This window comes from Anneissia japonica, unplaced genomic scaffold (genome assembly GCF_011630105.1).
Source record: "Anneissia japonica isolate Jap-2015-1 unplaced genomic scaffold, ASM1163010v1 scaffold287718_len389476_cov179, whole genome shotgun sequence".
In the NCBI taxonomy this organism is placed as follows: Eukaryota; Metazoa; Echinodermata; class Crinoidea; order Comatulida; family Comatulidae; genus Anneissia; species Anneissia japonica.
The window spans coordinates 122,553-135,413 of record NW_022702098.1 but is presented as its reverse complement, the minus strand read 5'-3'; the positions used below and the strand labels follow the sequence as shown (position 1 = coordinate 135,413).

The 12,861-nt window shown below is 31.8% G+C and overlaps 1 protein-coding gene across 1 annotated transcript in view; it reads right to left on the bottom strand.

Moving 5' to 3' along the window:
• The window catches only part of LOC117103782, a 59,148-nt gene that overhangs the window by 8,089 nt on the left and 38,198 nt on the right, over positions 1 to 12,861 (bottom strand). The window contains exons 12-21 of the mRNA XM_033244401.1: positions 11,396 to 11,512; positions 10,545 to 10,646; positions 9,105 to 9,312; positions 8,620 to 8,799; positions 7,311 to 7,418; positions 4,784 to 4,914; positions 4,076 to 4,160; positions 3,437 to 3,663; positions 3,232 to 3,270; positions 800 to 1,037 (exon numbers count right to left, since the gene is read on the bottom strand). Of these exons, the coding sequence (XP_033100292.1) occupies positions 800 to 1,037; positions 3,232 to 3,270; positions 3,437 to 3,663; positions 4,076 to 4,160; positions 4,784 to 4,914; positions 7,311 to 7,418; positions 8,620 to 8,799; positions 9,105 to 9,312; positions 10,545 to 10,646; positions 11,396 to 11,512 (1,435 nt within the window). The remainder of the gene's footprint in view (positions 1 to 799; positions 1,038 to 3,231; positions 3,271 to 3,436; positions 3,664 to 4,075; positions 4,161 to 4,783; positions 4,915 to 7,310; positions 7,419 to 8,619; positions 8,800 to 9,104; positions 9,313 to 10,544; positions 10,647 to 11,395; positions 11,513 to 12,861) is intronic.

Below are 12,861 nucleotides of genomic sequence, written 5' to 3'. Positions count from 1 at the left end.
AAAGACAAAAAGACCAAAAAAAAAAAAGCTTTTGCTTATCAAGTTTTGGCCTTAGAAATTATAAATTGAATTAGTAACAATTTCTAAACTTAGCAGCTCAGTTAAAGAAAATTGTATTAAATACAATTTTACTAATTTAATACATTGGGGATTTGAAAAGACAGTTTTACTTTTTATTATTATTATTGTTCTTGTTATTATTATTATTATTACCTTGAGCAACATATATTTATGTCCAAACATTTATAGCCAGGGAGTTGTTATAACAACCTTGTTTTATAATTTGGTGTAAAGTGAATAGAAGCACTGTGTAATATGTACTGTATAGGCGTAGATCCTGGGGGGGGGGGATGGGGATATATCCCCCCTATATTTGACAAGGGGGGGGGAGATGGTCCATTGTATCATCCCCCCAATATTTTGACTATGTATGGGATAAAATGGACTGTCACAGAAATAATTTGCAATGACTTATGCGCTTACAAAGATGAAAATTAGCATAATGTATTAATGTTGATAACAAAATTATTTTATCTGATACCAATCTAAGCTCTTCTTTCCTTAAATGTTAGATGTGCTTGAATAGCAAGCCACATTTTCACACTGAAGGGTGTGTACGACATCAGTAATTTTATGTCAATTCCAAGAATTTTCAATCATCCCCCCCAATGAAAAATACTTTTCTACGCCACTGGTAATATGTACTATGTATAACAAATACCTGTCATAACTAACTTGATTAAGAAGCCCCAAAGTAGCTGAATTGTGTTAGTTTTAAAGAATTTAGATTTATTTCTACCTTCAAGAACCTTTGCTTCTTTTGAACATAAGTCATCGTCTTGTGAGTCCTCAAAAGTGCCGCTCTGGGGTTTTGGTCGATTGAAAAGTGTGGTGATGGTATGCCGCCGTCTAGAGGAGAACATTCGGCCGATTGATGGTTTTCGATTGACTGTAGTTTGAATCTGCACCCCAGAATCATCAGCTGACTTAGATCGACTGTATTGGTTTGTTGGTATTTTTTTTAAATGTTTAATACTCTGAAATTGTAAAGAGAAATATTCATAATAATAATCAAAGCATACTGTGCTGTATATAAAAAAACAACTTATTTTCTCATAGGGTCATAGGGTCATTACAATACATAAAATCATTGACTCAAGTACAACAATTTTAAACATTGCAAATTAAGGGAAAACATTAAAACACAGGAAATATTAATTAATTTATGAATTAATTCATAAAAACATTAAAAAAATTATTTTAAAATGCCAATTAATGTTAATTAATGTTGAAAACTATAGTTTTTGTTGAATGGTTTGTAAATGCATAATATAAGTAAATATTTAACAATGATGATAATAATTATAGGTTTTGCAAAAACAAGTTGGTTTATCCTTGATAAATTAGGTCATCGTTGGACTTCCAAAAAACATGGAAAGACAGAAAATGGACTGTTCCAATAAGCCCTCCCCTTGGATAATAATATTATTGGATAATAATATTATTATGATAATAATATTATTGGATAATAATATTATTGCAAAAGCTCGGTTTCCATACAATCGCTACACGCGATCGCCAACAGCTTTCGGTGATGTTGATTAGGGAATTGGCGTGTTCCATTTTCTGAACTGAAGAAAATAACAGTACCTCCTGAATCAAAGGCTTGTTAAAATTCAATAAATGAGTATGCTTGATATTAGACATACCTTATTTCTGAAGTGCTATGCATAAATTGGGAATGTATTTTCAATAGTGTTTCACTAATGATTGATCGTTTAAAAAAGTTCATTTTTAAGTACTCCTTTTGGATAATGAAATCACCCAAACATTGCGCTGTGTAGCGCGCTAAATTTGTTCATTTTTGTCTTTCTTGCAGTATTAAAAAGGTTTTGTTATGTGGTCAAAACAAGCCAAACAAATTTATATGAAAAAGTCCATTTGTTTGATCAGGCGTCTACACCCCATACCCACAGTATAGTGTATTTTCTGCTGATAATAATTTGAAAAAATTACTTTTGTTTAAAGATGAATATATACTGTGACATCTGTTATGAAGCACAAAATAATATGTGAATAAAAATAAATTACAAATCTACAAATGTTTTAAGTAATTAGCACATAGTTTTAAAAATGTACGTCATGGAGAAATTCAGCATATACAAAATGTCAAAGCAGAATGTTTTGCACAAAAATAGCCACAGCAACACCTAACCATTGTGAGAAAATTACCAACTTGAATCAATATATTATTCTAAAGCCCTTAAGGACATGAACTTCAAAGTGGCAACTTCTCAAAATCTAATGTAAAACCTCCAAGGAACATATTTAAGTAATTGAGTTGTCAAAGTTTGATTATTTTTATCAGTCAAAATAGCAACGCTTGCCTCAATGCCCTACTTCTAGCAAATAATACAAACGAACATAGATGTATGCATCGGCAAAGTAGAAGTGTTTCAAGATTATGATTTTAGTAGATAATTGCATACACACATTCTGTATTAACTAAGTACTAGTTAAAATAGATTGAATTGTCTCTCATATAGTCTCTTCCGTTCCAATATGTATTACCACGGTCATTACATGGGGATTTTTGGAATTTGAAGACTTTTAAGACAATTAAGTGCTTTGTTTTGTAAACCTTGGACACATAGTCTTCTGAATTGACATAAAATATTGGTACCGATTTTGAGGAACCATTGAGTTAGAGCAGCTATAAACAAATTCAAAACAATACAGCTTGAGTTTTTTTTTTTAAATATATACAGTAATCACTTTCTATATAGCAATCCTTTTATAAGGCAAAGGTAGAAACAAGATACTGTATGAAAATGTTATACCCCGCCACCCAATGGCATCGGGATGGTGGGGGAAACTTTTATCAACTCATTTTGCACTTATTCCTCTTGAAGTGTCTTGTCATGTCAATATTGTCACTGCCATTCACATAAAAAATAATGAGCCATTTTCTGTTTAATTTCTTTATATTGAGGCTAAACTAAGATACCAAGTTAAAGTGATATATACATTTTGACTACTTGTGTAGATGTAGACTGATTAAACACAGAATTAAAATTTTAGTATTGCAAAAAAATAAAGCCAGTACAAATGTATGTTTAAAAGATATCACTAAATTAGGAGTAACAATAAATAACATCATGCATGGGACATTGAGGTACATGCAAACCATCAGGTGCCTGGTTCCACATGCTAAAGACCAAGGCAATTTACCTTCATTTTAGGAACAGCAAACTTCATAGGAATAAGAAGCTAAATAAATTAAACATGACAGACAGTAAGATGAAAAAAATAAGGATACATGTAAAATAAAACATTCTTTTGACAATCACATCTAGATGTGTATAAGAGACAGTTATAGAGGAAGGTTAAACAAATAAAAAAAAAGGTGTTTAAATTAATATTTCTTTTCTCTTACCATTTCATCAAAGTCTGTTATACTGATATGAACAAAGATGGTAGCTTGTTCTAGGCCATCCAAGTGGATGTGGCGGTAGCCTGAAGTGAGACTGGATAGTGGTAGAGTAGCCTGGCCTATGAAATCCCTTCCTATGGGATCCTCATCCCAAACAGCAAACCTTATCAAAGCCAAATCCATTGCTTGGATTCCAAATTGCATAGTACTGTTCCAAATTGGTGAAAAACCTAAAAAAAAGTTGTTTAAAAAATAAATAAGTTAATATGTAAAAATCAAATTTAAAACTTGAGTTGAATAGCTTGGTAGTTCTGGGTTCATTTTCTGTCATGGCAACAGAATTTTTTTCTCACAATCACTCCCTAAGCCTCGTAATGGGACTTAGTTCATGTAGAACATCTTGTTTATATATTTGTCATGTGAAAGGATTGTTTTTCTTAAAGTGATTAAGTTCACTGGCACATCCTTGGTCCTGAGTTTAAAAAATAAAATATTATATATAAAATAAATACAATTTAATTAAGAATTACATCTTTGTGTATCTCAATGCAACTTTTTCAAAGTTATAAATTACTTTTAGAATCTGCCAGCAAATAAATTCAAATAATCATAATGGCCAGTTAAATCATTGGTCAGTCTCACCGTTGTCCTGTATTGTCTTGGTAGCCATTTTAGCTGTATCAACAGGAAGACCAATCACTTCTACTTCAACAAATGGATCAATTATCTACCAAGAAAAAAAAAACATTAGTCTAGACCAATGAGTTAAATAAAATACCATATACACTTGCGTATTAAGATGAGGCTTAAAATAGCAAATTACGATCGAAAAATAGGGGGTCGTTTTATACACACAACATATAAATTATGGATTTTTGAAAAAATCATGCAACAGACATCAGAGAAGAAAGAGCAAAAAAGAAATGACCAACCAAAGATAATAAAAATATATAGTATATGCAGTATAGAACATAGACACATACTCCTGCTGGGAGAGTTATTCTTTTATTTTGGTGAAACAATTGTTGAATGGCTAATTGATGCCAAATGATTTAGAACATTTTTACAGTTGAGATAAAATTTAAAATTTTCTTTTTTGGCACTTTAATGTGACTCTGGAGAATTGCAAAATGCATCCAACTGACAGAAACACAGTTTCAGAATTTCTGAAGGCTTACTTTAAATGATAATAATATACACTGTATTCATTGAATTTTGTTTTATGGATATTGTTTTAATTGTTTTTATTTTTGTTGAATTTTATTAATTTTTTGATTTTGCAAAAAAAAAAAGAAATTGTTATGTGTTTCAGGAAGAGATCAAAAATGTTTTTCTGTATTGACTACTTACCTCACCCCTCTCCCCTAATAGGCTCTGAGGTGGCTTTGGAAGCTGTTGGCCACTGATTACCTGGAGTGTTAGGAGTTTCTTCTGCAAGTTTGGTAAAGCCCCTTGGCAATTTGGGTCAAACACTGTTTCAGCTAGTGTTAGAAAATAGCAAAAGAAATATGGTATAACTTATTACCGTTTTTCAGTAGCCATTTTAATCTCAATCAATAGCATATGCAGCTATCATAAACTATAGAAAGTGACATTTATGAAGCGTTACAGTATGACCCAAACCTGACTTCATATTACATTCAATGAATCCAAATGGTAAGTTCACAAAGGTCTGATTTCTAAATTTCCAGACCATAAAATATGGGACATAATTCATAAGATGTAAATACCTAAACATTACAAATTAAAGAGCATTTGATGTGTTAAATTTATCCATAGCTATACAATTATATTTTTAAAACATTGGCATTTGAGAGCAGTTGATGCAGTGGTTCAGATTTGGTCTTTCAACCACAATAAGTAATGTTGGCAATTTTATATATCTTGTTGAAACAAATTTATCAAAAATAATTGTATCCACAATTATTGCACTAGGCAGTCAAAACTGTACCACCAACAGTTATCTTGCACCTTGTCCCGCTTAGTCACAATCTTCGTCTTTGGCCCTAAATACTGAAACTCCTCGCCTGGATCGCTACGGAACTGCTCCACATTCACCACATTCAAGCTCAACCATATATCTCATATTTTATTCTCATTCTTGCTAATTTGATAACTGGTCTTGCAACTTTTGTTATCATTACTATTTTTATTATTATTAATAGTATTATTGTAGTTACTGCGTTCCATTATTTTAACAAGCATTGCTCTATTTATTGAATCGCCACTTGTAAGCCTATTGTAAATTGTAGATAAGGCAAGTAAAAAAAGTTTGAATTTTGAAATTTAGATACTTTAAAAATCTCAATGTAATAGCATTATAGTATATCTGTATACCTGTTAATTTAACCAAATTTAATTTTTATACAAACAGTATACAAATACAGCACATAGTTGGTACATTTTTTATTTAATATTTTGTAGTTTACCATGCATTTTATAAGTTAGCTTAGGTGTTTACTGCAGCCATTGCCCTAACAGACATCTGGAAAGACAGGGGAACCTCTAGAACAACAACAAAAATCTGTCATCAATGCCCTTGTGTTCCCAATTGCCATGTATGGCTCTGAAACTTGTGCAGGAACAGGATAAATGCTGTCAAGATGTGGTGCTGGAGGAGAATGGAAAGAGCACAAGACAAATTTGTTTGTCAAGAGCTTAATAGGAGAAGACATGCCCTCCCCACTGACCAAGATTGACAAAAGCAAACTACAGTATTTTGGTCATGTATCAAGGAGAGGTGGAGACAACATCATTGTTGAAGGATGTGTTGAAGGAAGTTACCAACATGGCATCCAAATTTAAATTTGTTGGACAGATGGATTTAGGCACCTCACAGGGATGTTCATTAACACAGCCTAAAGAACAGCATTGGAGAGGCACGAGGGAACTCAATCATTAGAAGGGTCACTAAGGGTCAGGCATGACTCAAATGACAACAACGATGACAAGGTGTTTATATTTATATTTACTTTTGGTAAATTGTTACTGGTTAGTTTTAGAATAATTTATAGCTTATTTTTCAATTTTTCATTTTGTTTAAGCACTTTGAAATGGTTATTATTTGTGCAAGGTGCTATACAAGTTGATTTCCATTTCCATACTGTGCAATAAAGTATGCAAATATAGAACATGAATACACAAGTAGGTGTATATAAGTGTGTGTTCTATAGGTACAGTATTTGTTCCAATGGGGTAATAAGGCTATGATTCTTGAGGCCTGGTGTTAACATTAATATTACAAAATGGGCAATTACTTTTAAAATAACCAGTACCATATTCCACCATTATTGGAATTATTAATCCTATTATGCTGTGCAACCTACTTTTGGACATACCCTTGTTTCCAAACGGATTAAATCTGTATTATTAATAGACCAATTATCTCCTAACACTCAGATTCCATTTAGTATAATACATAAATCATTGATATATATAATATGGAAATAAATAATAATTACTAGGTTACTTTATTAATAATACCAATGGGACACTTTATAGACTCAAATAAATTAAGTTAAATTTAACCTTCCTCATAATAGTTACAAGTGATACATTACATCATAAATAATATATTGCCTGGGTGGAGCTATTAAGCTAGATGGATAAACTTTTGATAAATAAATGAATTCCTTAATTTGTATATACTTTACTTCATCCATTGTTTTCTTCTCAGTTGGTTGTATCAAGAGTTTATGCACTACATCCAGTAAAATTCCATATTAAATTGGTTGATAATAAATGAAAGATATTCTAAAGTTTGGAAAATGTAAATCTTTCTATCTCTGCCTCCTCCAAATTAGTAATTTAGTGCTTACTTCTGAAGTTTCCATATTTGACCACAAACATATACCATCATTAATACTTTATGACTTACTATCACAAAGGTAGTCTGGTTTCAAGACATAGCCGCACTGACCATTGTAACTGAATTTAGCTTTGCACTGCTGCATCGCCCTTCCCTCTGTTTGGTAGTTGAGAGCAACTGAAATACAAAAATCTTTCAGGTTAAAATAAAAATAAAAATTGTGTACCATAATGAATTTATTGTTTATCTATATTATAATTAATTGATGATTGATGTGCTCACTTTGAAATTAATAAACAGCATGAGTAATCAATATATTGATAATAATATTAATTTTACCATATTATTAAAATTTATTTTAGTATTATGCTTTTCATATATATTTGAAATGTTTTATGATATTAATATAAAGAATGAATTGAGACATTACCACAAGATATTTGTAAGTATGCCCTGAATATATACAACAAAGTTAAGCACTCCCCCCACCCCCAAAGGGTGCAGACCTGTTTTGGAAGGTGGGGGAAATTGTACAAACTCTAAAGGTGGCCAAACAGTTTTGCTTTGATTTCAGATGTTAGGCAATCATAGAGATCTAATTGATCTCGTGATGTACCATAGAATATAAAACTCAAAAACATTGTCTTTGATGTATTTTTTTACTTTACCTACTTTAAAGTGCGGGCGAATGTGCCAAAAACCAATCTTATCTTTACTCATACTTCTCAAAATATAATGAAGACACACGCACTTGAGTCGTGTACTATAGGTAATTCAGATGTTTGTTGGCAGAGAAACCAGTATAAAATGTACTGGCTGTACAGCAGTCTTTCGTTAAAACCTACAGTAGGTCATTTACGCATTCATTTCAACAATTTTTAGGCATCTTCTTGACTTATGAAATTAAATTGCGGTTGAAAAGTTGGGGACTTACTCATGGCCATGACCCTTCCCCACCCCCATATCAGTGAAAGACGAGTATGTTCTGCCGGCTCTATTTCTGTCTGTTAGCTCACGTTAGCATTTTAGCTTATCAATTTTAAGTTATCAATTGTATTTCTACACTACGCACTACGTTTACCTTAACGTTAACGGATGACATCATAATTTATTCATCTTGCGTTTTGGAGTATGTTATACAGGATTATACATGCTCGACGTATGTTAGTTATGGGTTTGCGCATGCATATTTCGATTTGTTTACAAAAGGGGCGGAGTTATCACGTTGCATGTCAGGTACTAACGTTAAAGTTAAGGTTAACGCCGTGCGGCGAAAACTATCTATTGTTTCTCAGAGCACTGTTGCTTCTCTAGCATTTTGGCTTTCATTGGTAGAATACTGTATTCTAATATATCAACAGTATCCATAAATCTTTACCTATTTGAATTCCAGCATTCCACATAGGTGTTGGATTATAATTACTTGAATCGATTCGGTATGCTGATGGATACACCCGGCAGAGATTATTGCATGTAAATTGCACGACTTGACTTGCGTGCACAGTACACAAGTTCATTGCACGCATCTCCCCCATTGATGGTAGCTCCCAGAATGGTGCTAAAATTTTAATGAAATTGATTTACAATACATTAATATACTTTCATGGGACACATTTATGTAGTACATACAATCAAAAGATGATATGGTCTGTAACTATGTGATGATAATATATTTTTAGTGATTCATTTTTTGGACTCTAGGGTCCAGAAACCAATTTTGATTTGATTATGTATCTGGTATAAAAAGGTTAAAGGTTAAACATTTATATTGCACAAAATACAAAATAGATAACTGTTGAAAACAACTTGATAGATGAAATTAAATGCACATACACCATAAAAAAGAAAACTTTAATATTTTACCAGGTTTAAATCCTGCGAATGATGAGGATTTAGTATACACAACTAAATCAGAGAGCTTCTTGGAGAGAACAATTTTTTTCTTACTCCCATTCCTACTACGACTGTCCATTCCATCACGGAAAGTGTTGCCAGACACCTGAGCATCATCCTTAGATTTTTCACTCCCAATTCCACTATCCGTGCTTGAGAACGTGCGGATCGAACGCTTCTAGGAACAAATTTTTGAAGAAATAAGTAAATTCTTTAATGAATTTTGTAGATATATGAATATATATTATTCTCTTTTCCACTTGACATGAATTTTAACGTCTTTTATTCATTTATTATTTCTAGCTCTGCTTATTATGCTCCAAATAATGTTAAGCCTTTTATCATTTTCATAATGCTTCAAAAGGACATCTATTATCTAATGTTTATAGACTTTCAGAATAAGTAAAACACATCGGAAAAGATTTATACAAAACAAATATAGATACATTAACTTCATTTTTAATACACTAACAATATATGAAAATTCATAATTAATAAAAAATAATTTATAATACAATATATAAATATTTAATTATCAGAATTAAAAATAACCAAGAGTTAAAAACCAACCAAGTGTTATTATGAATTATCCATTTGAAATAAATTGCAAAGGTCAAAAAAAAAAAAAAATTTCGTCATAAGTTTTCTAATTAAAGATTCATTGGCATTCTATTCCAATTAATAACATTGTACATAGATATTTCAGTTGGCCTACATATGACAATTAAAGTGATAAAATTGACCAATTAGAGGCCAATATTGTGAACTTCTTCTGTGCTTCTATAATCTGATTGGTCTAATCAATATTATCATGGAGTATTTAATACCTCCATGCTATTATGAAGTCATAGTTCTTTCTATCTCTCCTGAGATGCATTTGATGCAAAGTATGATGAACATTTTTCTATAACTTCATGGGATACATCTATGGTGAAATTGGCACACTGCATTAAATCTGAACAGAAATCTAAAATTTGAAATTGCAATCTCTTATGGAAGAGAATTATACATGCTTTCAATACATTTTACATAGAATGTCACAAAAAAAAAATTCTAATACACCATGCCTTATATAATGGAATAATTAAAATTTTAATAAAGAAATGTGGTAGGATGTTGTGCAATCAATGATCTCAGAACTGATTTACTTCTTATTCTTATTAATTTCATAATATGGACTCAAAATTAGAAGATTTATCACCACTAACATGTAGTTTAAATTTACTTTTTACATTCTATATTTTACATAGAAATTTGAATTATCAATTTTTTTAAAGTTTCCATTTACAGCAAGTATTCGTAAAAGTTAATTGTGGAAAAAATAATGAGATTTTGACAAATTCCTAACAATTTAATAATTGTAAGTGTGCCTCTACAATTAAATAGCATGCACCATTGTAAATATCATACTTTTTTCTTTGTCCGTTGTGGAGCTTTATTACGACTTTTACTCGGGGAATCTAAACGCTCTTCTTCATCTTCCTGCTTCTGTCCAACCAATTGGCCTTTGACCTACAGTGATAGGTTAAAATCAAAACATAAACCAAACACGTGTAATTAGATGTTAGTTGTGATATGGATGAAACAACACCAAAAGAAATTTATTAAGAAGCAACTTTCTCTCTAAAATATGCCTAGAAGCTGTTCATATAAGATTGCTATCAATGATAGTCATACTGTCTGTGATAGGTTGTTCAATAATTGTCATGCTTTTTAAAAACGAGTAGTTTAAGTTAAGGTAATGCATGAAAGTTACTTTAGACATGCGCTTCTCTGCAAAAGTAAAAAGCTTGAGGATAAAGTCACCTTGTCTCTATCACTGTAAACTTAACCCTGACACACACTACGTCGGAAAGTTTATCCAAGGTATGTGGAACCACTTGTCTGATACAACACTAGTGTGCTGCCCATGGGGAGGTTATCTTAGTGATCATTGTTGGGAAAAGATTTGTTGCAAAATAGATTTGGCTGCCGACAATGTGCTCCAGGCATAATACATTGCACATATCCATGCATCAGCTGACGAACCCATCTATTCTCTACCTAAGCTCTTGACAGTGCAATACTGACTACTGATGCATTACACCCTCCTTGACGCATTGCGTTCTCAAAAGAATCAAATTGGCTGAAGGCAGTCGTCGCAGTGTGCGCCCACAGCTTGATTTATCTTAATTACATTTTACGCAATAAATACAATTAATATGAGTGTAAAGGACAGTGAGTTACAAAATTAAAAGAAGCATAATGATTAAACTCTATACCTTAGATGACAGGACTTGCCAGGCCTTTCGACCTGGTGATATAGGTTTCTTTTGCATGAGCGCCAACTGTGCCATTGCTATGTTCTCTAGCTGTTGAGAATGGTTAGCATTCTCCAACTGAAAAAGAGAAAATCAAATAATAAATATAATAATATAAGTTTAAAGTCAATATTACCTAGTAGTTTCTAATGACAAAATAATGGTAGACTCATCATACAATGTATTCACAGCAGGGGTGGGCATAAAAATCAGTTGGAGGGCCAAAGTGAATTTTTAATTTAACACTGAGGGCCGCACTCAAACATTTTTTTTTTTGCTTCCTAAAACCTCAAAGAACAGCTTTTACACCAATTTATTCTTAGTTTTAATGTTACTTTTTACATACAGTATGATTGATGTCGGGCCATAAAAAACAAGGTGTTTTTCTAGTCAATGTTGCTTGGCGGCCCACACACATAGGGTTTCAAATTCATATTAGCGGGAAGCAAAAAAAATCGCGGGCTGCACGTTGCCCACCTGTGATTCACAGGTATCAATACTAGGATTTTTGTGATAAATCAGAAAACAACTAATCAATTTTATATGTGGTTTTCTGGAAGTTGATGACCTATTTATCATTCTTAATTATATAAAAATTAACATATATATATATAGTTGAATTTTTCACGGGTTTATCTATTATTATCACAGACCTCAGCACCCACAGACAGTATCAAATTGTAGTAAGTAGTATGCTGTAATTTACAAAGTTACAGTGACCATGTAACAAAGCTTTTAGTTAATTTATACGAACATTTTCAATATGCCAATTTCAAATAAATGATCAAATCCGCAGAAAGTACACAGTGAAGAGCAAACAAAGTGTACAAACAAGGAAATGACTGGTTGACTGAAATTGAATGCACTACATGGTAAGAAAAAGATAGGTTTTAGTTTCAGCATGGATGAATCAAGAATGGGCACATTTTTGATAGAACATACAAAAATTGGTTCTCTATCGACTTTGGCTTGTTGTTGTGTAGACTTACTACAGTACTATTATTCATGATTGAAAGGTCTGAACAAACAATAATCGATTATCATCATTTTAACAAGAACTGTACACTTAATGTGTTACTTGATGAAAAAGTATTCAGAAAACAATTTATTTATCACTAAACATCAGAATTTATGTGAAAAGAGGATAAATGCTAAACATATCAAGCCTTCATGGGAGGTTCCCAGAGGACCTCTAAATATCAAGATTGCGTTATTGTCTGTCATTTAATGAACATTAAATGTCGAGGTACTTGATGAATAGTTGGATATGTTACACATAGACTATACAAGGATGACTTTCTGATTAATTTTAACTGCAGATTCATGATCTTTATATATTATTGATAATGGAAGCAATCAATATTAAATTGGTTTGAGATGTAGAGAATGTAGATTTATATATATGTTTTGGTCTCTTATACACATCT